The sequence below is a fragment of the Amyelois transitella genome, chromosome 6, assembly GCF_032362555.1.
Source record: "Amyelois transitella isolate CPQ chromosome 6, ilAmyTran1.1, whole genome shotgun sequence".
Classification (NCBI taxonomy): Eukaryota; Metazoa; Arthropoda; class Insecta; order Lepidoptera; family Pyralidae; genus Amyelois; species Amyelois transitella.
In genome coordinates, this window is record NC_083509.1 from 1824928 (window position 1) to 1848853 (window position 23926).

Below are 23926 nucleotides of genomic sequence, written 5' to 3' on the forward strand. Positions count from 1 at the left end.
GTATTAATGTTATTAGTGCGACTGGCAGAGAATTCCTTGTGGTATTAAGGCCAACTGTAAATGTATTAAAAATCGCTTTTAGTTTTAAATTATAACTTAAGAACACCTTCATTGTAATCTGTAAAGCCAATTTAATACAATTAATATCTGCTTATAATGTGTTGATCATCTCCGTTAGTAAATGGACCAGTTTTTACCAAATTATTTATTCTATCCATTAATTTATAGCCACCATTTTATATTTTATTTCACGTTTGAGTTTTTACTCTGCGTTCACTGTTAATACATATCTATATTGTTAAATTTTAGTGATCCTACGCCAGGAATTTCCGACCAGGATATAACGACAAAGTGGACACCCATCGCTTACGAATCTTAACACCACCACCAGGATAGACTCAGAACTGATCTCCAAAACGAGGCCATTTAGGCAACAGAATGGCTTTTTGGGACTTGTTCTACAAAATGAATTACAATCTTCAAAGGATTTATCCGGGTTATAATGTTGTTTAGATAACCCCTTATTTCAATTTAATAACAATAATTAATTGGGTTAATCAAGGCTAAATTAAAAATTAATCTACAGAACAAGAATTTATTATTAAAATATGAAATTTGAATTTCATGTCTTCCTTGGTAATTTAAAGTATGTTTTATTAAATTCCTAAAATATACAGCTTCTTGTTTATTTTCCTAAAAACTGACCAGATCATGACGCAACAAATAGCATATCTTGATTTTCCTATCACTTTGACACATAAAGATTTATACGAGTATGGCGTCTATGATACTTCTTTATCAGTAGCGATATACATTCTATGATAGGTAGCAAATATGATTTGCTAAAAGCGATTCACTTAGAAATGAAGGCAATCCAATGAAACAAATAATGGAGACCAGCCTTCTTGTTTTAACATTTCTAATGTATTAGTTTTCACGATAAATCGGATATGGATGAAATCTATAAGATTTTCTATTATTCCACCGTCTATTCTTCTAACATTTATTGATAATAACAAAAATTTGTGAAGAGAATAGTCTACCGGATCCACAAAATTAAATTAATTTTTTAATGGCATTTTGTGAATCCGGTAGAATATTTCTTCGATTATTTTAGGTAAGAGTTCAAAACGTTACGTATTAAAATATAGAAATGGTAAATATCTCTCTGTGTGTAAATTTTATCTGACAAACATTCTTCTCGTGCATTGACTAGGTACTCACACTGTTGAGATTATTATGACATTATCTAAACTGATAAATCCGTAATCTTTTTATATATTTTGAGGTCCAGATAGTAACAAGCCCATTTACTATAATATTATTTTACTTGTAAAGATGTGGGATTTCAAGAAGATATGTTTTATATTTTCCATTTGTATTTTAAGTGTAGTTGCCGATTTAAGAATAGATCCTCTCGTGAATACAAAACTTGGACTAATTCGGGGATTGAGGGCTAGCGATGGAGATTATTCAATGTTTATGGGTATACCATTTGCTAAAGTGAGGCAGGACAACCCCTTTGCTGTAAGTTACCTTAATTTCAATTATACGCGTTTATTATAGTTAGCTTTTGCATAAAGTAGGTTATGGGGAATATTTAAATAGTAAGACATAAAAACTTTCCAAAAAATAGAATTTTAGTTTCTTCGTGGAGAATGCCCACAAAAAAGCTAGTTTCTGTATTGTCGGCATTGACACTTGGTTTTTAGTGATTTTAACTGTGCGTTGATAATTTGATTTTTTGATGGGAACTTTTGGGATAACATTGATCATTGACTGCGTACATGTTTCAGGATGCTTTGCCACAAGAACCATTTGATGGTATATTTGAAGCTTACGATGACTCCGCAATTTGTCCTCAAATTGAAGAATTCGAGAATACTGTAACGGGAACACTTGATTGTCTGCATTTAAATATTTATGTTCCAAACTCGGCTAACTCACGAAATCGCCTGCCAGTTTTAGTTTGGATATACGGAGGTGGATTCAGTATTGGTTTCTCTGGACGATATCTATATGGACCCAAATTTATTGTCAGACATGATGTCATATTGGTCACAATAAACTACCGCCTTGGTCCATATGGTTTTATGTGTTTAGATCATCCCGAAGTACCTGGAAATCAAGGTTTAAAAGATCAGTTGTTAGCACTTAGATGGATCAAAGATAATATCGAATCATTTGGTGGGGATACAAACAAAATAACAATTTTTGGTGAAAGTGCTGGTGGAATGGCTGTTGATTTCCATATCCACTCTTCTCATGAAAGAGTATTTAATAAGGCTATCATACATAGTGGAACTTCTCTTACACCAACGTTTCCGGATCCAGTAAAAAATGCTCCTTTAATATTAGCTGAATATCTTGGCCTAGAAACGAATGATATTGATGATGCTATATCATTTTTGGCCAATTTTGATACAAACTCTGTTATCTTAGCAGCATCAGCGCTAGATCTAGTTTTTAAGCCATGTGTTGAACAAGAATATGAAAATGTTGACGGATTTATTACTCAGAATTGGATTAATTTACCTATTCCAAAAGTAAGAAATTTACCACTTTTGATTGGTTTTAACAGTCAAGAGGAATTGTCTACATATGGATTTGAAAGGGCACAATTTTATGATAATTTAATAAGAGAAAAACTTGCAGTAGGTTTTGACGTAGACGACCCGGAATTTGATGGTATGGAAAAAATTGTGCGACACTTTTACTTAGGTGACGAGCCAATCACTGAAAATGTCAGATGGGAAATAATTAATTTTCAATCTGATTATCGATTTGGTCACCCCACCTTGAGAACAATTAATAAATATGTTGAGAATGGAGCTGGTGACATATTCCAATATGTTTTTTCATATGTCGGTGAAAGAAATTTTGCGAAATATTTAAATAATATAACTATTGGAGAAGCAGCTCATGCTGATGAACTCGGCTATTTATTTGACATGTCATTCTGGACAAATGTGCCAAATGCTCAAGATCAACTTGTAGTAGATAGAATGACTACCATGTGGACTAATTTTGTGAAGTACAGGTAAGTTATTATTGAATTTTATTTAAAATTATTACACTCATTACCAATCATCATATCATTATCATTGATAAATCTTTAAAAAATTGGTAATTACATACATAAAATCACGCCTCTTTCCCGGAGGGGTAGGCAGAGACTACCTCTTTCCACTTGCCACGATCTCTGCATACTTCTTTCGCTTCGTCCACATTCATAACTCTCTTCATACAAGCTCGGCGGTTTCGGGTACTTTTGACCTGACCCTTTACCAGGACGTCCTTAATTTGATCAAGATACGTTCGTCTAGGTCTTCCCACTCCGACCTTTCCCTCCACACTCTCCTTGTATATCTGCTTAGTCAACCTGCTTTCATTCATCCTCTCCACATGACCGAACCATCTTAACATACCCTTTTCTATTCCTGTAACTACATCTTCTTTCACATCACAACATTCCCTTATCACGCTGTTCCTTATCCTGTCACTCAATTTCACACCCATCATACTCCTTAACGCTCTCATTTCCACTGCATTTATTCTGCTTTCATGCTTCTTTTGCCATACCCAACTTTCACTCCCATACATTAATGTCGGGACCAACACGCCCCTGTGCACAGCCAGTCGAGCCTTTTTGGATAGTTTCTGACTGCTCATAAAGGCATGCAAAGCTCCATTCACCATGTTCCCCGCGTTCACTCTCCTTTCAATATCACTATCATACTTGCCATCTGATGTAAACTTTGATCCTAGATATACAAACTCTTTCACTTGCTCCACTTTTTCTCCTCCAATCAAAATATTACATGCTGTCATTTCTTTCTCCATTTCAAAAACCAGTGTTTTAGTTTTACTTACGTTCACTTTCATTCCTTTCTCTTTTAAAGCTTCATGCATACAGTTTACCATCTCCTGTAACTCCTCCGCTGATGACGCCAGTATAACCTGATCGTCGGCATAGAGCAGACATTTGACGAGTAACTCATTCATCCTTAATCCACTTTTAGACTCTTTCAAATCTGTCAAACAGCTATCCATAAATAGGTTGAACAGCCACGGTGACGCAACACATCCTTGCCTAACGCCTTTCTCAATCTTAAACCACTCAGTGTGCGCTCCGTTTATCCTGACACAAGCACTCGAATCCTCATATAAGGATTTCAGTGCTCGTATTAAGAGACTGCTCACCCCATGCATAGAAAGTGCTGACCACAATTCATTCCTCTCAACTCTGTCATAGGCCTTTTCCAGATCTACGAATGTGCAATAGACTTTTTGACTCTTGGCCAAAAACTTTTCGGCTATGCACCGCAAGGAAAAGACCTGATCAGTACATCCCATTCCCTTTCGAAATCCCGCTTGAGCATCCCATATTTTGTCATCAGTTTCATTCCTGACTCTATTAATCAATACCTTAGCATACAATTTGCCGACGACGCTAAGCAGGCTTATACCACGATAATTTTTGCAGTCCAGCTGTGACCCTTTTCCTTTGTAAAGTGGCACGATAACAGCCTTACACCAATCTTTTGGTACTCGGCCGCTTCTCCAACACAAATTGAAAAGGCAGTACAACTGACTAGCTACTACGCCTTTTCCTGCTTTAAGCATCTCGACCGACACTCTATCACACCCAGCAGCCTTTCCCGCTTTCATACTCTTAAGTGCTTCCACAATTTCGAACATTTCAATTTCGCCTTCCATCTCATTCTCTTTTTCTTCGCTATAGCAGAAATCTTTCTTATTTCCTTCCTTTTTTTCAAATAAACTTTCAAAATAGTCCTTCCATATCTTTAGTACACATTCTTCTCCTTTCACAACGCTACCATCCTGGCATCTGATCCTAGTCAGCTCTCTGGTTATAGTATTTCCTCGGGCTGACCTTACGGATTTCCAGAATACTTTCAGATTTGACTGAAAGTCTTCTGATAGCCTTTTATCAAAATCCTCTTTATACTCTTCTTTCTTTCTAATCACAGCTTTCTTAACCAAATCTTTCATTTTCTTATATTCCTTACGTGCTTCATTCACATCTTCATCTATAACCTCTTGCATTCTTAAGTTAGCTTTTGCTGCTAACAAATCCAGCCATGCTTTCTTCTTTAATCGCACAAGTTCTTGCACATCTTTACTCATCCACGCATTTTTGTGATTTTTTCCTTTCCTTCTTCTACTTACACCACACACTTCAACAGCTACTTTCACAATTCTTTCTTTAAGTTCCTTCCATCCATCTTCAATATCGCTCATTTCCTCTAAATCTTCAAATTCATCCTTCAGTCTATTAATATACTTCTTACCTACATCCATATCTTGCAAATTTTCTACTTTTACTCTTTCCAAAGCGCTGGTTTGCTCCCTTACCCTGTGCCGCCAGCGATTGAAGATACCCCTTATCCGGGATATCACCAGTAAATGATCCGAGTCAATGCCAGCACCGCGATATGCACGGGTATCCAGCACTTTGTTCTTCAATCTTTCATCTACAATCACAAAGTCTATCATACTTTTTAAAATACCTTCCACTCTTGTGTAGGTGTGGATCTCTTTATGTTGAAACATTGAGTTCGACACAAAAAGATCCCACTCTAGACAAATTTCTAATACACTTCTTCCATTATCATTCACCTTTTCGTCACCAAACGCACCAAGCACCTTTTCATATCCATCACGCTTTACACCCACCCATCCATTAAAATCACCTAACATAATAATCTTCTCATTTGGCTTGGTAACTTTCAATACTTCTCTTACACTATTCCAGAACTCCTCGTTTTCGATCCAAGTGATTCCAACTTTCAGCCTAATCCATAGAAGACGAGGGCTGACACACTCATACTCATTCACGCACTCAGCCATTCGTGCAGAAAGAATTAGACCGACCCCTTGACAGCCTCGGCTGGTACTGGAAATTCCAGACCAATACGCCGTGTAAGGGCCGTGCTGCGTCGCGTCGCATCCTTTCCGCTTCGTTTCATTCACGCACAACACATCCAAACGTCTTTCATCCATCATCTGGCATACTTCCTCAATCTTATCCTTCATTCCTCCTCTTACATTCATCGTCGCAAAGCGGCTTTCAGCAGACCGCATACCGCTCCCGCCGGGAACGAGACGTGATGGGGTGCGGACACCATCGCCGCCATCTAGGTGCTCTTTCAAAAGATTTGCATCCATGCGATTCCCACGAGACGCTAGGGAAAAATTTTGTCCGCCCCAGCAGAGCCCCGCATGCCAGGGTAAGGCTAGCCATTACCTGGGGGTCGCCCAACCCCATGGCGGAAGTGGCACGCTCGAGACTAGGCTCGCCCCTAGCCATGCATCCATCGGCGCGGCAGACCTTAGATTGGCAGTTAATTGGTAATTAACTACTCGTAAAAGTTTATTGTTGTATAAAGATAAACCTGGGATTCTTTTTTGTGTGACAATCAGCAGCCTGTGACTATTTGTATCTTATCTCCCCATCATTAAACCATCCAGCTGAATGCAGTCTTCTAGATTGTTGTCTTTATCTTTCCCGTAAAATATACATACATGATATTTGCTGATTCCAGTGACCCAACCCCGGAAATCACTGAACTCCTGACAACAAAATGGACGCCAATCACACAAGGTTCGTCACATCACTACTTGGAAATCAACTCGGAGTTGAGTGCTAAAACAAGACCGTACACCGACAGAATGACCTTCTGGGACTTGTTCTACAAAGCGAATTATAATCTGCAAAGAATCTATCCTGGTAATAATGTTGTGTAGATAAGATAAAAATGTGTACCATAAATGACCGGTTATGTGTAATAAAGTATTTATTGTAAATTAGTTTATTTATATTAACTTAATCAGTTTATCCACAATATGCTTCCGTCAATAGAATAGATAAATCTGGTTATTTTAATTAAAAAAATAAATCACATCACAAGTTTTGGTTAGAATCTTTGTTTTCTAGGGATTTAACTTAAACTAAGCATGCAGATTCCTGGAAAAACACACGACCCTAAAATAATAATGTAAGTATCGAAGTTACCATGCTTGCACAGATATCATACTGTATCTATTAGTATTTATCTCTGAATCACGTGTTCACTTCTCTTAACTTTTACTGAAAGAAAAGAAGATCTATTAACACTCAGATACAATAAACACAGAAGCGTTTCCAAATAATGACTAAGATTTAAAAGACACAAAATATTTTTTTTTTCATTGAAAACAGTCACTCCGAAGTATTAAACTCGAGCTCCATCAAAACAATTTTCCTTTAAAACAATACATTTCATGGAGAACAGGGTGTAATTAATATAACAGACGTTCGCATTCATTAATTCAGTTTTTGTCGTGTCATATTTTACGGCATTCGTAGTCGACGGCAAGAAATGCAAGACTGTTTTCATCCTTGGATAAAAAGCGGGCTGTGACAGTCTATTCATCTTGAGGGCTTGGTGTGTCATGCTGTTAAAATGACGCAGTCAGCCTTGAAGCTTTCAGACAATGACTGAAGCCGAATTTGAAGCTTTCTGAATCACATGGTGAGTTCTCATGATATGGATTCGTAATGTGAATTCCATTTATTTTCTGTTAAATCTAACAGATAAAACTTTCTCATAAAGCAAAGGTTTAATTTATTGTCATTACTGTTTGGTATCTCAATTCAACACTAATGGATATTTCGAAACAAATGTAAAACTAATAATATGTGTCAAGTAATACTCATATAATATAGTACCCTCATACGCATATGCGCTAGTAAGATTATTTAATGTTAACTATTGCACCTTTGGTTGATAACATTTGGATAAAAAAATACCCTTTTAAAACATATGCTAATTTAATACTACCTTTAAAAATACATTAAAAACTACTTACAACTACATACATTTACGACTTTGTCCCTTATGTACGGGGTAGTCAGAGCCAATTGTCTCACAAAAACTGTTGTGTGTTTAGTTTCACTAAATAAATATTTCGCTGTAATTGAACAATACAACTCTACAATTATTAAAGCGGCCATTACACACAAAAGGTGCCTTTCAAAACTCTTCAAGTTCATTTGACATTCCAAATTCCGCAATAACCTTTAAAATATAGCAATAAAGCGGCAATCTCTCAGGTACAATTAATTATTTTGTATCGCTCTTTCTACATTTTAATGGAGAGGATAGTCATTTAAAATTAATGGGTGGCCATCTTGTTTCTCATCAGAACGTAATGTAAAATAAACCAGTAATGGGTATTTACAAAATTAAGAGTGTATATTTTGCTGTTGTCAGCGTCAATGCTCCACTTTTTGATAGAACCTTTAGAGTATCCATTTAATCTATATATATAATAAAACAGTAAAAATATTTTGTCTGTACATTTAGTATTTTGACTGAAATGGAAAGATATATTTTTTTTACATTTTTTGTCTGACTGTATGATCAAGATTCAACTCGAAATTTACGCGGACGAAGTCGCGGACAACATCTAGTTATCAATAAATGGTAGTAACTTTTATTCTTTAAGAAGAATTTATTGTATACTAGTTCCACCACAGGGCTTTGCTTAAATACTAAATTTCATCGTCCAGTAGATTTTGCGCAAAAGAATATAATAAAGAAACATCGGTGGCAATAAAATCTTATATTTCATTACGATATATTAAAGCGATAAAGACATAATAAAAGTATTCATAAATGCTTGTATTTTGTAATAATAATAAATTAAATTAATTGGAAGCTGTTTCCTTGAGGTTGAAAAAGTTTTTTGTTTTATATTCAAAGTTTCATTATGCATACAAATATAAATTAAATTCAAAGTACCTAATATATATAATAATATTTTTATAACTAAGTCATATTTTTGGCCTTTATTGAGCAGATATAACAAATCGTTCCTCAAACATAAAATGTTTTAATTTTCTTTTGAAAACAAATCAATGTACGTAACGCACTTAATGAAAATTAAATACAAAATGTCTTTATTACAATCTTTTGTACAATTTCTATGACAATTTCATCTGGACTATACACAATAAAACATCGATTAAACATATTAAAAGAACTCACATTATTAAAAACAATATCGGTAGCGGAAGTAAAAGATATTACTCTTTCTACCTCAATCCATAATTGTACTGTAAATTCTGGAGTTGTTATAAATAATTGCATCGTAAAATGTACACATTGCAGTCTCCAGTATAAATAATGGGTGGCTTGTAACTTGAATATACGATGGCTTATCACTGGCTCCTCCACTTTACTTTATGGTGCGGGGAGCCGAGCTGTAAAACTATTCTTAAACGATAAATACTGGCCACGAGAAACACGAGAGATCCCATAAAAGATTCTATATTTTGAGTTTAGAATAGAAAAAAGAAAAAAAAACGAGAAAAGATTGGGTTATATATATAATACATTACACAATTGAATTGAAATTTGCGGAGCATTTGGTGCCAATCGAATTTTTAGACAAATTAAGTCTAATAATAGATACCTACATATGAGGTAATTTATAGAATAGTATAAAAACAATAGAATTGTCTCTCACTTGCATAACTTAAAATAATTACATGCTCAGTTTCACGGAATGTCATTATTTGATGTATATATTTATTTTTTCTACAATATTCACACCACTCGTGATATTCCAAATTACTTAAAATAACGGCATAAAAAATTAACACATAATACTTATTTACATTGAGTGATCAAGGCGTTACATGCCACACGTACAGCGTGACAACTTTCGATAGTCTGATCTGATTGTTAACTTGTTTAACATAACAAAAGTAGAAGATTTCCTTCTCTTCTAATCACTGGTAGACTAAAGCAAAGTTTGCAAAAAAGTATGTAAAAGAAAAATCTAAATAATTAGAAACAATTTTCGACTCGATACATTATGTTTAATGTTGAAAACTAAAGAATTTGTTTATAATTATACAAAAGTAAAAATAACAAAATGAACAAAAGAAGACGAGATACATCAACAACAATTTGCAGTGGTCCGATGGTTTCCAATAGATTCCGCTTGCTTAACGTTATCTGGTAATGGTTCGTTAGCAACATCGGGTACTAGCAGTGTTGTGAGGCCAGCTAATAGAGATATAGCTCCGATGACCAGCGTAGGCAAGCTTTCTGTATACTGAGCCTGAAAACACAGAAATCTGTTTGTAATTTTTTTAATTTATGGACCTACATCAGGATTTCACGATAGCTTTTGTAAAGTTGGTCCAATAAAATTCCTAAAGAATTTTCTTACACGGAGGGATTGAGCACCAGTAAGTTGAAACAGGTCAAAAAATTTGGTCGTAAATACATACTTATAATCACTTATGGGGCAGACAGAGCCATACTAGTCTTGGAAATAATGGTACTTACCAATAAAGGTGTCATTGGTGCTACAACTGAGCCAATGCGACCAATGGACGAACACAAGGCGTGCATAGAATTACGAGTGTATGTTGGAAACAATTCTGAAGTATACATGTATATTACTGTAAATGTGTACGTTGCTATAAACCTTCCAATAAAATATAAACCTGTAGACAACCAGATGTGACCTGGAAAAATAAAGTTAGATATGAAAAGTACAATATTATAAAAAACTCTAGTTTGAAAACACAAAATTGTGTAAATAACCACGCTTACTTTAAGCGTGGTTATTTACACAATTTTGTCTAGTCGACTTATATGTTTCAATTCCTTAACGCAAATGTTACTTACTTTTTGGTACAAATGGTTGAACCAAACATAAAACTCCAGCTGCCATAAACGACCAAAAAAGAGGTTTTTTCCTTTTGAATTTGTTCAACGTGTAGACCATGGCAAAACTTGAAGGTATTTCAGTTAAGGACATTATTGCAAAATTGAGGTATTTATTTCCAGCCAACGATACCACATTTACAACTAACCCAACAAAAATAAAATTACATGATATCCACCATATCAAACATACTAAAAATCTCTTTACTACTATTTGAGATCGAAAGGTGTCCCGCAAGGGTGAGCTCTCGGTCCGCAATTCTTCACACTGCAAATTTTCAAGCGTCTCTTTTTCTAATGTAACTCCGTTAGTTTTTGCAATCTTCAACAAAATTTTTGTTGCTTCTTGCTTTCTTCCTTTACTTAGCAGCCATCTTACGCTTTCGTGCATCAAAAATATGTATAGAAGAAACAGAAGCGCAGGTATATAAATGGCTTGAACGAAATGTCGCCAATAAGTAACGTAATAGCCAATAGTGGACATCACGACTGCACCAATAGCATAGGCAATACAGATGAATATTTGCTGACGTAGCCTGTTGTCGCTATGGGCGAATTCTATACCTGAAAATATATTTATAACTGGTTTTTACTATTTGTTCGCATGAATTTATGTGTAATATACAGATGTATTAATATACAGTAAAAGTATTGATTTACGTATAGAAAGTTGTCTTGTCCAATCTCAAGGTTGTTATCACGCTGATTCCCAACGTCTATATTTTGCACCAAATAGAGTCATTGTGGTAGTCGCCAGATTTTTCCTCTATGGACCCACAGATACACTTGTGATATTTGCTTCCTCTTCTGCTCAAGTTTGTCACAGTCTACCCACGAAGGTACGTTATTATAACTTACTAATAATAAATCCTGGAGAACTGTTGTCACCAAAGGTAGCTTCCAAAAATTCAAGTATGATGTACGTAAAGTATGAACCAGCAAAACTTTTTGCTGTACCCAAAACAGCACCCAAAACTCCAACTATTATTAGAACGAGTTTCCTCCCGATTCTGAAACAAGGAAATTTTCGGTTTTTATACAAACTTATCAGTCCAGGCATATTTTTTTGCAATGAAGTCTTTACCAAACCTCCTAGAAAGAAATCCTGAACTGACTTATAGAAAATAGGTACCAATACTAAAGAAATTGAAGAAAAGCATGCAAAATTTACGCAGATAAATAAGAAGTTAATAGAAGAAAAGATGAGCTGCGAGTTGTGATACAAATAATTTTAAGACAAGGATGAGACCTTGCAAGACTAAGTGAATGATGGCACTTACTTATCAGATAATTGGCCTTGAAAAAACAATCCCATCATAAGACCTATACTATGTACAGTTCCAATAAATGTTCTCTTCCATTCTTGACACTCTAAACCAAACTGAAATTGAAGACAATGTACTTTAACCTAGAGCTTTGATTGAGCAAATTTGAATATGCTAAATTAGGGTAAAATCTATTCATTCATTTGGTTCTTATTCGAATATGAAAGACTAAACGCATAATATCACTTTGTAACAAATAATACAAGCAATAAAATAGTTGAACCCTGGCAGTTAAAAAAATTACAGACTCAGTTTCAGGAAACTACCAAAATTTCAAAATTCGATTTAATTCATCCAAAACAGAATCTGCTAGGAGGGTTAAGGGTTGCTGCTCACTCCATTAATTGGAAGAGGAAGAATAAGTAAAGTGAGTGAGTAAGTGACTTACATACCTCAACCACAAAACTGTCTTTGCTAGGATATACCCAATCATCACAACGTTCTAAAAAAGATGAGTTAAAACTTTTTGGTGTACATCCACTGTCATTGGCAATTGTCTTGTATTTATAACAGTTTTGACTGTCGTTTGGTGCTACAAAATTAGGTAATGGCTCGAAAATAGGTGGGTTTGATTCACACTGGTCAACTTTACATCTGTAATAATTAAGTGTTATATTAAATTTACGTTTCTTTTGTCCAATTTTGGAAACAATATTTTTTGTGAAATGATAAACATTATTCTGTCAGGATGAGACCTTTTGCAAATACTTCAACATGAACAACCTTTAAAAATTTACACACAAAGAGCATACGGCGGATCTATGATGCAGAGGATCAATCAATATTTTCAGGGTAATGTGGCAGCCACGATTCCGAAGCGCATCTGCGATGTTTGCCGATGACCGTACTGACGATTTTTATGCAGTTAGGCGAAAACGTTACATTGTAGCAGCTTTTACACTCTAAGAATCTTATGCTTCCGGTTGGACATAGTCGGCCTTGAGACAAAATGGTCAAGAAACTGTAGAAATTATATATTTATTCATTCTTGTATTTTACTCGGTTAACAAAAATCTTCTGAAATAGATCGCACCAAAAGAAGTAAAATAAACACCTATATGGCACCTCTTCAGCAACAAATATATAGTTGATACTATGCATTCCATTGATAAAGAAAACAAAACTAAGCAATAATGTCATTTGCACTTGATAACGTCCTAGGAAACCAAACTTTTTTAAGATATCATCCAATTTCACAGTTTCACATGTTTCGACTGCCATTATGTCACTTAAAACCACTTTTTTTGTATTAACACTACACTTCGATTTTTTATTCCAATTGCTTTTTTAAATGTTATTCTAGTTGAGTACTTTAACCAACATGTTCATATCATTCTTTATTTCTTTTTGTTTCTGATTTTATTTTTTATATTCGCTCTCTGTGCGTAACGTCTATACACGATTCTCGATCTTGATATAAGTCCTCTTGGCAACTGAGTACGAGCTGATCTGAACAAGTTGTTCCCTAAATCTTGATACTACAATTGGCGCTTCCACATTACTCTGATAGTTCACTTCCTTTGTCAGTAATTTGATTTGATTTTTATTAGAATCATACTATAAATAAACAAGGAGTCTGTCTACGTACGGCTCACGTGGAGACCTCGTGGAATTTGTATTTGGAGAAGTTTAAACATGCATCCAAATTATTTGATCGTTTGATTGGTAGAAATAAATGTCTCATTTACTTATTGTCATCTTGACTTATTGGATGTTAACAAATCTCTGTGTCGCCTTGTTTTAGTTATGCGATGTTTCTTTTCATTATATTTCACTGCCTTCTAGGTATTCGACATAGTTAATCTTGTACGTTTTCCATATTTCCAATTTATTTTTATATATATACTGTAATTAATTTTAACCTTAACAACTAAAAAAAATGTATGTATTTAGTGCCGTGGCTTCGTGGCAACAATTTTGTTTTCTGAATTTGATGAAAGGTTAATGTTTTTTAAGTAAATCAAATTATATTGGTATTTCCTGGACCTGCCTGTGGTTTAAGAGCTTACCATTCATACTAAATTTATATAACAATTGTTTCCTAATTATTATAATTGCAAACCAATACTTCTTCTGTCAGGAAGAGCATCATAGTATTATTCAGGCAACTGGATAATATAACCATATCTTAGGTGACAAAACTCTCTTCATATAAAACTGATTCAATTTCTCCAGGATCATAATCAAAGATGTAGCACAGATGTCCTTATTAAATTATTATTAAGGCGTAACTTAATCAAAATGCAGGGAAGATTTTCTTATGCATATAATTATGTATAAGAAATACACAAACTTATTCCAGAATTTGAATAATGGTTGCAGCTGTACATACATATAATCATGTTTGTCCCTAATGGGGTAGATATATGGCTAAAACGTCGAAAAGACCAAAACGTCACGTTCAGCTGTATGGTTTAATAATATCTAGTTTGAGATAGAATTCAGATGTACGTTCGTAAATAAATAATAAAAATAAATTTCTTAAAGCGATTTCAGTAACCATACTAAGTTACAAAAAAGTTCTAATGTATTGTTCGGTTACTAAAACGTTGCTTCAAACAAACTGGTGTTTTAATAAAACTATTTATCTCTTGACTATAAAATATGTATTTCATATATTAAAATTTACATAATATATAAATTTACGTTATTAGTTGCTGGATATTAATCAAGAAACGTTCACCTAGGCATCTATTATCTTACGCTCTCGACATTCATGCTCTAATTTTATCCAATTCATTCAGATTTCTTGCCTCTTGACCCAACTTTCACTCTCACATTATTGTCCAGTTCAACACATCGACGTCAGACGATACGACAGACGACCGCCAGACGAAACCTTTTAGACAACTTCTGAGTGCTCATAACATGATTTTCAATTTTAAATACATCAATCTTTGACATCAATAATAAACTTACAACAGATACCTTTACAAACTTTCTCTACTTTTCTAAGATATATAATAAATCGATTGCATGTAACAAAATTACTTAGTTCAAAAAGTTGACTTATAGACATTAACAACATTGTGCAGTTGTACGACGGGCTCCTAAAGATTCCGCCTGTTTTACGTTATCTGGTAATGGCTCGTTAGCAACATCAGGTACTAGCAGTGTTGTGAGACCAGCTAGAAGAGATATAGCTCCAATGACCAGCGTTGGCAAGCTTTCCATATACTGTGACTGGAAAAAAAAATAACGACATTATTTCGTTAAATAGGAACACTTGCCATGTATGTACCAGTATTTTCTGAGTTTTGCATGTCAGTTTTATTGCTAACCCATATCTGTTTGGACGAGGTGAAACATTGTGAGAAAACCTGCACATTCAAGCACGTGTCCCTAGAATTTAAGGACTCGCTTCGTGTATTAACTATACTTACATTATCTAGGATAGTACACAATATGGTCATTGACTGAATTCAAGCTCACCCTATAAGGCAACCAGCAATAACTTTCTTATCCTTCATAATATATTCCACCATAAAGTCAATCATAAGGGCCTAATGTTTTTGTCAACACTTGACAAAATTTGTGATTTTATTATTTTATATGTGTGAAACATACAGAGTATTGACCCAAATGTATCTACTTACTAATAAGGGTGTCATTGGCGCTAAGATGGAGCCAATACGACCAATGGAGGAACATAAAGCGTGCATTGAATTGCGAGTATATGTTGGAAATAATTCTGAAGTGTACATGTACACAGTTGTAAATGTATATGTTGTAACAAATCTTCCAATAAAATATAATCCCGTTGACAGCCAAATGTATCCTGAAAAGAAAAATATTTATGTTACAAAAAATTACGGTGATCATTTGCATCATAAGAAGTATTTTTTGAAACTACTTTTGTATTCATAAAAAAATACCATTTTGATTGGAAACATAAATAAATATTATATATTATAAATAAATCTAAAAGCGAGTAGGTATAACTTACTTTTAGGTACAAATGGCTGAACCAAACATAAAACCCCTGCAGCCATAAATGAACCAAACAAAGGTTTTTTTCTATTAAATTTGTTTAATGTGTAGACCATAGCAAAGCTTGCAGGAATGTCGGCTATAGACATGAGAGCAAAATTTAAATACTTATTTCCGGCTAAAGACACGACATTAACCATTAATCCAAAGCAAATAAATGTACAGGAAATCCACCATATCAAACATAAGAAAAATCTTTTAACTACTATCTTTGATCGAAAGGTGTCCCTCAGGGGTGAATCTTTGGTCCCCAATTCTTCACACTGCAAATTTTCCAGCATGTGTTTTTCTAATGTCAAACCGTTAGTTTTTGCAATTTTTAACAAAACTTTTGTTGCATCTTGCTTTCTTCCTTTACTGAGCAGCCATCGAACGCTTTCGTGCATGAAAAATATGTATAGAAGAAACAAAAGCGCAGGTAAATAAATGGCTTGAACGAAATGTCGCCAGTAAGTAACATTATAGCCAATAATGGACATCACGATCGCTCCAATGGCATAGGCTATACAGACGAATATTTGTTGGCGAAGTCGATTCTCACTGTGAGCAAATTCTACACCTGAAAAAGATTTCCATTTTTATTATTATTTATTTAAAATTGGCAGAGTAGACTAAAAACTAACACAGACAATACCGCAAAAATGCCTAAAACAAATTAAACCTTATTTTATGGTGGTAGTCATAAAACTCTGAATCTTGGCACTTACTAAAAATATATGCTGGTGAACTGTTGTCTCCTAAGATAGCTTCTAATAATTCAACTATAATATACACAGAGTATGAGGTTGCAAAACTTTTTACGGTACCCAAAACAGCACCTGCAACCCCGATTATTATTAGAACTAGTTTTCTTCCAATTCTGGAACAAGTTAAGAATACTTATAAAAAAAAAACTAAAATTAAATTTACAAATTTTACAGTCCCTGCATAGCATCAACTTGCGATAGTTAAAAATTGGAATGATAGTCATAGCGAAACATGCGAATTTAAAAAAGTATAACCTTTTGCCCAAGCTAGAGAAGAAATGAAAATACAGGAGAAAGAAATCTTACTTATCTGACAATTGTCCTTGAAAGAACAACCCTATCATAAGACCAATACTGTGTACAGTTCCAACGAAAGTTCTCTTCCATTCTTGACATTCCAAGCCAAACTGAAATTTGAAATAACATACGAATGTAGATGCAAAAATCAATTTAAGTAGGAGTTTCACACTAAGATATTTCCCTAAACAAAGGGAAAATCTGTAAAACTTATAATTTTACTAGTAATAATACACGATGAATCATCGAAAGCTTAATAATAATTAATTTCTATTCTATATACCTGAGAAACAAGTAAAAGAATCGATTAATTCTCAATATTTGGTGGTTTATTTACCTCAACTACAAAACTGTCTTTGTTCGGATACACCCAGTCATCACAGCGCTCTATAATTGATGAATTAAAATTATTGGGGGTACATCCACTGTCATTGGCTATTACTTTATACTTATAACAATTTTGACTGTGGTTCGGAGCCGCAAAACCAGGTAGCGGTTCAAAAACAGGTGGGTTCGATTCACATTGGTCAACTTTACATCTGTAACAGTAAATGTAAAAATCTTAAATGTAAAAATTATGTAATAGAAAAGAAGAAATCCCTTATCTTAATGGGGCCTGATGGGAAATTTTTGATTACTTTATAAGCAAAATTTGTTTAAATCTAGATCTTTAGAAAGTGTAGACTCAAGCCTGCTCCCGTAGCATGGCACGCGCGATGCCGTTTTATCGCGCGAAAACTATCGCTGTCCCTTTTTACGTCATAATAATAAGCAAAACAGCGATATTTTTAGGGAGAAAAAAACTGTATCCCGCGCATCATGCTACGAGGCCTGAGTTTCACTACAATAGCAAAAGTACATTCAATGGACTGATCCAGTTAAAACTTATTAAACAAATACCTATATGGAACCGCTTCAGCTACAAAAATGTAGTTAACACAATGCATTCCGTTGATGTAGAAAGCAAAACCAAGCAAAAATATCATTCGCACTTGATAGCGTCCGAGGAAACCAAATTTCTTTAATATGTCATCCAATTTCACGGATTCACTTGTTTCAAACCCCATCTTGTCGTTCGAAACCACTTCTTTTGTATTTACACCATTCATATTTCATTCGTTTTCGTCTCTTTCTGAATGTGTAGTTCTAAAACATGTTTTTTGTTACTGCAAATTTTGTTTTTAATTTTAATTTCAATATAAGGGCACTGTATTTTCGGCTTCACGTGTGTGAAGACAAACATGAAGTGAGAATCTTGATGCGACAGCAGTTACCTCGTGGCAACTGAGTGCAGACTGATCAAGTTGATCCTCAGATACTAATAATATAAGTGGCGCTTCTACGTCACCCTGATGGTTCACTTCCTTTGCCGGTTTAGGAGCACATTCATTGTTATTATAGTCTCAACTAATATTATGAATGTATAAGTTTGTTTGTTTACTCAGGGTATTTATAGGGTTATCTATATAGGGTAGTAGTTATAATGAGATTTAAGTGATGTGACGTCAATAAGTGATACCTTGTATCCAATTTTGAAAATAAATCTATTCTATTCTATTCTTTCATCTCGGTAAACACGATTTTCCATTTAATTGACGAAATTTTTATTCAGTTCTTAGTGGCGCTCAATACGCTTGCAAAGCGGATAAAGCTAGATACATATAAATAAACAAAATGTCAGCCGATGTTCCGCTCACGTGGTGGTTTCGTGAAATTTGGCTTGGAACATGACTTGATGTCGTGCAACAAATTGCTTTGGGTCCCCAAATGTACTACCGGTCATAATGTGGTGACGATGAACAGGTATATCATTCCATATCATCATTATAGCGCGTGATCAGTTGGATCTTATCATACCTCTATTTGTAACCTTAAATTTAAATGTATCCCGTTCTCGTGGGATTTTTTCGGAAAAAAATATAGACAAACACTGTTTCCACCATGAGTTTACATACAAAACAGCAAATAAAAAAGGCGGGTTAACGTACCTTTTGTATGGTCTTGGATAACTAAATACATACCAATTTCTTCAAAATCAGTCCATCTGTTGGCTCAACAGCCATGGCAGCATTACAGGCATAATTTTGCATTTATAACATTTCTATGAAAGTATAGAAGGGTGCGACGGGCACAAAATTATGTTGAAACAACGTTCCCGAATACAATAGCTGGAGTTGGGTAGGATACAATTGTGAGAGGAATGGAAGTGCAGCGATGCGGCTAGTAATCTGATAATTAAAGGCATTGTCGCGCATAGTCTGTGCCTAGATTTGTCTAATTACCCCCTCAGCTTGGCACAGGTCTAACTAGAATACCGATTGGGCAAATGAAAGCAGAAACAGAGTGCTTGAAAAATAATTTACAGTATAAGAACCAAACCAATAAAAGAGTGTTGGATTTTTTTAAAATAGATATGGTAAAGACTTAGATAACCCAGGGTCACAAGGCGCGTCTCTTCTATTTCTTATAATATCTGCTCTCTAGAAAGAAGAAGATGTACGCGGATTTAATGCCAGAAGAAAGAAAATGGTAAAAGACTAGGGCAATAAAGCATCCATGTTTGAATTCCTTTGTTCATATTGGAGTTGTTTATATTTATGGAGTTGCGTCTTCTCTGAGAAAGAGACCCATGACTGAATCAGTAGATACAGATATCATTCATTTTTGTTTAGATCTTAGTGTATAAATCGACATTTAAGCACTATGCACACTGATAGTGACTTCTTGTAGGGAGCCATAGTGAAGCCACGAAGCGAACGTCTGATCAACCTGATCTTCACCATTATCCCTGCACACTTCACCCACATTCTCACTTTTGCAAAATATCACAAATTAATTCAATTATGAGGAAGTATCTAGTGTAGTATCTGAAAGACTCAATAAGAAATACTCTCTTAAACAGCAAAAGAGAAACCAACTTTCAAATAATGTGAAAACTAGAAAGAAATACAGAAACAAAGTAAACATCCCGGACTTGGGGTCCCAATCCTGGTATTATTTCAGCGGATGCAGCAATATCAGCTTAATTACCCTTGTTTAAACGTTTGCACAGCTCTCAGATGGCCACACAAGCTAAATGAAAGTAAGCTAATGAAAGCTATTATGACGCGGCGAGATTATTGTTAATCTGAAGCTGTTGACACAAGTTACTTCAGTTCAAATGAAATGTTTTTATTCTGTGGTCTTATAATGGTTGCTTGAAGTAAATTATGTTATATTATAAATTTTAATAATTGGATACTTTACAATTATGAACCCTTAATTTATTTATTTATTAAAACTCAAAAATACAAATGTATAGCACAATTGGCGGACTTAATGCTGGAAGCATTATCTACCTGTCAACCATTGGGTCTGACAGAGAACTTTATGTGGAGTCAAACCTAATAAATATATTTATACCTACACAAAATATAAAATAAAATAATTTTAATAAGATATAAGATTAAAAGAAGCGTTAATGAAAAAAAACGATCCTATAAGCCTAATTAATAGAAGCAGTATATGTGATTGTGACTTTGCAACTGATGTTTGACATAGTATATTAACGTATTATAATAATGAATAAATTCATGATAAATGGTAACCTTACTGCATACCTACATAAACTCACGCCTCTTTTCCAGAGGGATAGGCAGAGACTATATCTTTACACTATCAATCGGTTGCAAATACAGATTTGTAGGTTTCGAGATACACCAGTGGAAAGTAGTAGTCTCTGCCTACCCCTCCGAAAGGAGACGTAATTTTATGGATATTTCTATTTAGAAGATACAAAATCACAAATCCGTTTCAATATAATATATTGCCTTTTACATTGTACAATATTCAGTTTTAATTACTACCAGTCATTCAATTTTGATTTAATTAATAATTCCGTATTGTACATACTAACATTAAAACATGTTACATATATTAAATACCATGTGAAATCATGCCTTTATTAGTTTACTAGCTTTCGGTCGTGACTTCATCCACTAATTTGTTATACATACATACATATAATCACGTCTATTTCGCTTGCGGGATAGACAAAGCCAACAGATTTGAAAATACTGATAGGCCACGTTCAGTTATTTGGCTTTAAGATAGAATTGAGATTCAAATAGCGACAGGTTGCTTGCCCATCGCCTAAGAAAATAATCCCAAGTTTATACCTAATTCGCCTACGACAACCATGTGGAAGAGATGGAGTGGTCCTATTCTTTTTTTATTGGTGCCGGGAACCACAAGGCACTATATTTTTTGTTAGTGTATTTTTTTACATAATTTGTTATTTTAGTCTAAATTAAGTTCAAAGTGAAGGGAAATTTCGTACTTTTAGGACGAGCCACTCAGCGGGGTTTATAAAAAAAGAATTCGAATGAAACAAAAGATGTAGCAGGAACTAGTTACCACCGCGAACCGAAGTCATGAGAGACTGGAGAGACTGTCAGACAGCATTTTTAGTCACAAGAGGGGAGCCCGTGAAACTGACTACTGCAAAAAGGAATGTAATAGGGTTGTCAGCACTTTAACTAACATCTCAGGGATGTAACATTAGGTAGGTACCAAGGATGGGGCAGTGTAAGACGTCCCCCCCCCCCCCGCGAGATGGACAGATGGTCTGATGAAGTCCGCGGGGAAACATTGGACGCAAGCCGCCTCCAACCGAGCGAGGTGGGAGTCATTGGGGGATGTTCAGCAATGACCTTATGGTCTTACGGCGGCAATGATGATGAATTATCTTGTAAGTCCTTTCAGAATTTTTTGGATGAAAGCGTAACAAACGCACCAATACCCACACATCCTTTTGAACGATCCGATGTAAATGCTGCGGTGTAGTTTGTTCCGCCGCTACTTCTACACATGCGCTTTGGAAGCGGTAGTAGTTATAATAAGATTTAAGTGATGTGACGTCAATAAGTGATACCTCGTATCGAATTTTGAAAATAAATCTATTCTATTCTATTCCGTGTGGTTCCCGGCACCATTACAAAAAAGAATAGGACCATTCCATCTCTTTCCCATGGATGTCGTAAAAGGCGACTAAGGGATAGGCTTATAAACTTAGGATTCCTCTTTTAGGCTATGGGCTAGCAACCTGTCACTATTTGAGTCTCAGTTCTATCATTAAGCCAAATAGCTGAACGTGGCCATTCAGTCTTTTCAAGACTGTTGGCTCTGTCTACCCCGCAAGGGATATAGACGTGACGTGACGTATTCTATTCTGTACATAAGTAGTATCCATAAGCGAGCGTACCTGCTGGTTTAGATACCAGACTGACCGCAGTCGAATTATTGAACGAATGCCAATACTGCGGGGACATTCCAAGTACCATTTCTCAAGATGTTGATCAAGAATTGAGTATTCTTAGGTTCCAAAGCTCACTCTCATTAAGGCATATTTCTACCTTAGCCTTCGAGGTCCACTTAAGGTGGGTTAAAATATGAAATGTGAATATAAAGAAGAAATGTGAATATGAAGAAAATGCTGCAGTGCTGTTTGTTACCGCTTCTTCTGCACTGACGCTTTGGAAGCGGCAGTAAACTTAGTTTTAAGTAATTTATTTGACTTCAACCAATGTTGTGAAACCAAAAGATATGACAAATAATTAAGCGATATGAAGTGTCCTATGAAAATGAATAAAAAAATTACATGTTTTGATACATAAATAAAGTGTGTAAAAAATAATCGGACAGTTTTGTAACCAAAGGGATCAACTTTCATAGGGTCTAACCGATTCGAAAAAGTTCAATGACTACTTTTTTTAGATAAAAAAATACATACAAAATATAAATCTGAATCGATAGATTTATGTCGATAATACTTTAATTGACGAGCTAACATGAAAATAGATATGAATGACGAATGTGGATGAGATATATACATATATTGTTCAACTAATATAAACTATCGCTATCCCGTTTCACGTCATAATAAAACGCGCAACAGCGACAGTGCCGTGTGGTTTCCGGCACCAATAGAAAAAAGAATAGGACCACTCCATCTCTTTTCCATGGGTGTCGTAAAAGGCGACTAAGGGATAGGCTTATAAACTTGGGATTCTTCTCCTGGGCGATGGGCTAGCAAATAGTGATAACTATTTGAATCTCAATTCTATCATTAAAACAAACAGCTGAACGTGGCCGAACAGTCTTTACAAGACTGCTGGATATAGACGTCATTATCTATATATATAAAACTCTTCCGTTACTGAGTGACTGACTGACAGACAACGCACAGTCGAAACTACTGGTCGTAGACAGCTGAAATTTGGAATGTAGGTTCCTTGGGATATGTAGGGGAGCACTAAGAAAGGATTTTTGGAAATTCAACCCCCAAGGGGGGGAAAAGGGGTAAAAACGTTTCTATGAAAAATCTTATTCCTTGGGTTTATAAACTTGAAACTTGGCATGAACACGTACATAGGCAAGTAAATATGTTTGACATTATAAGTTTTTTCAAACTACCCTCCAATCGTGATTTAGGGGGTGCGATTGGTTGACTGATTTATTAACGCACAGCCGAAACCGCTCGGTATAGGAGTCTGAGATTTTGAACAGAGGTTCCTTTAGTAACATAAGTGAGCACTAAGAAGGGATTTTTGAAATGTCAACCCCCAAGGGGGGGAAACGGGATAAACTGAGCCGGGGCTGCGGGAAAGTTCTAACGAGATACCGTGGCCCCGGAACGCAAAGGGCAACTGAAGGAACGAGGTGGGTTTTAGTCAGTAAAAGTCTGACACTCCCTTCCGTTCCACCCAGAGCGGGAGAGGTCATTTGATGATTTCCCATCCTTAAAAAAAAAGACTTTGTATGACAACTTTCAGTCGTC

At 35.1% G+C, this 23926-nt stretch overlaps 3 protein-coding genes across 3 annotated transcripts; 1 reads left to right on the forward strand and 2 right to left on the reverse strand.

The window, feature by feature from the left end:
• Positions 1 to 1289: 1289 nt before the first annotated feature.
• On the forward strand, positions 1290 to 6831 carry LOC106142944 (juvenile hormone esterase). Its single transcript, XM_013344902.2, has 3 exons — positions 1290 to 1527; positions 1797 to 3040; positions 6570 to 6831. Exons 1-3 carry the CDS (start codon positions 1339 to 1341, stop codon positions 6769 to 6771), a joined length of 1635 nt encoding a protein of 544 aa, XP_013200356.2. The 5' UTR covers positions 1290 to 1338; the 3' UTR covers positions 6772 to 6831.
• A 3141-nt stretch (positions 6832 to 9972) lies between these two features.
• LOC106142777 (organic cation transporter protein-like) lies at positions 9973 to 13297 on the reverse strand. Its single transcript, XM_060944717.1, has 7 exons — positions 13131 to 13297; positions 12469 to 12670; positions 12032 to 12132; positions 11610 to 11761; positions 10713 to 11315; positions 10368 to 10549; positions 9973 to 10137 (listed from the first exon to the last, which is right to left on the reverse strand). Exons 1-7 carry the CDS (start codon positions 13295 to 13297, stop codon positions 9973 to 9975), a joined length of 1572 nt encoding a protein of 523 aa, XP_060800700.1.
• Positions 13298 to 15094: 1797 nt separating this feature from the next.
• LOC106142771 (organic cation transporter protein) lies at positions 15095 to 18176 on the reverse strand. The gene is made up of 7 exons (XM_060944719.1): positions 18010 to 18176; positions 17447 to 17648; positions 17119 to 17219; positions 16774 to 16925; positions 16023 to 16625; positions 15673 to 15854; positions 15095 to 15259 (listed from the first exon to the last, which is right to left on the reverse strand). Exons 1-7 carry the CDS (start codon positions 18174 to 18176, stop codon positions 15095 to 15097), a joined length of 1572 nt encoding a protein of 523 aa, XP_060800702.1.
• Between the last annotated feature and the right edge of the window lie 5750 nt (positions 18177 to 23926).

What these genes read in the sequence shown, in the direction of transcription:
- LOC106142771 (XM_060944719.1), bottom strand. Translation starts at nt 18,176, where the DNA reads ATGGGGTTTGAAACAAGTGAATCCGTGAAATTGGATGACATATTAAAG. An exon ending in GCTGAAGCGGTTCCATATAG is followed by an intron (nt 17,649 to 18,009) that starts GTATTTGTTTAA and finishes TTACTGTTACAG; the next exon opens with ATGTAAAGTTGACCAATGTG. An exon ending in CGCCAATGACACCCTTATTA is followed by an intron (nt 15,260 to 15,672) that starts GTAAGTAGATAC and finishes TTTTTTTTCCAG; the next exon opens with TCACAGTATATGGAAAGCTT.
- LOC106142777 (XM_060944717.1), bottom strand. Translation starts at nt 13,297, where the DNA reads ATGGCAGTCGAAACATGTGAAACTGTGAAATTGGATGATATCTTAAAA. An exon ending in AAGACAGTTTTGTGGTTGAG is followed by an intron (nt 12,133 to 12,468) that starts GTATGTAAGTCA and finishes CTTCAATTTCAG; the next exon opens with TTTGGTTTAGAGTGTCAAGA. An exon ending in TTCTCCAGGATTTATTATTA is followed by an intron (nt 11,316 to 11,609) that starts GTAAGTTATAAT and finishes ATATATTTTCAG; the next exon opens with GTATAGAATTCGCCCATAGC.
- LOC106142944 (XM_013344902.2), top strand. Translation starts at nt 1,339, where the DNA reads ATGTGGGATTTCAAGAAGATATGTTTTATATTTTCCATTTGTATTTTA. An exon ending in GGCAGGACAACCCCTTTGCT is followed by an intron (nt 1,528 to 1,796) that starts GTAAGTTACCTT and finishes TACATGTTTCAG; the next exon opens with GATGCTTTGCCACAAGAACC. An exon ending in ACTAATTTTGTGAAGTACAG is followed by an intron (nt 3,041 to 6,569) that starts GTAAGTTATTAT and finishes TGCTGATTCCAG; the next exon opens with TGACCCAACCCCGGAAATCA.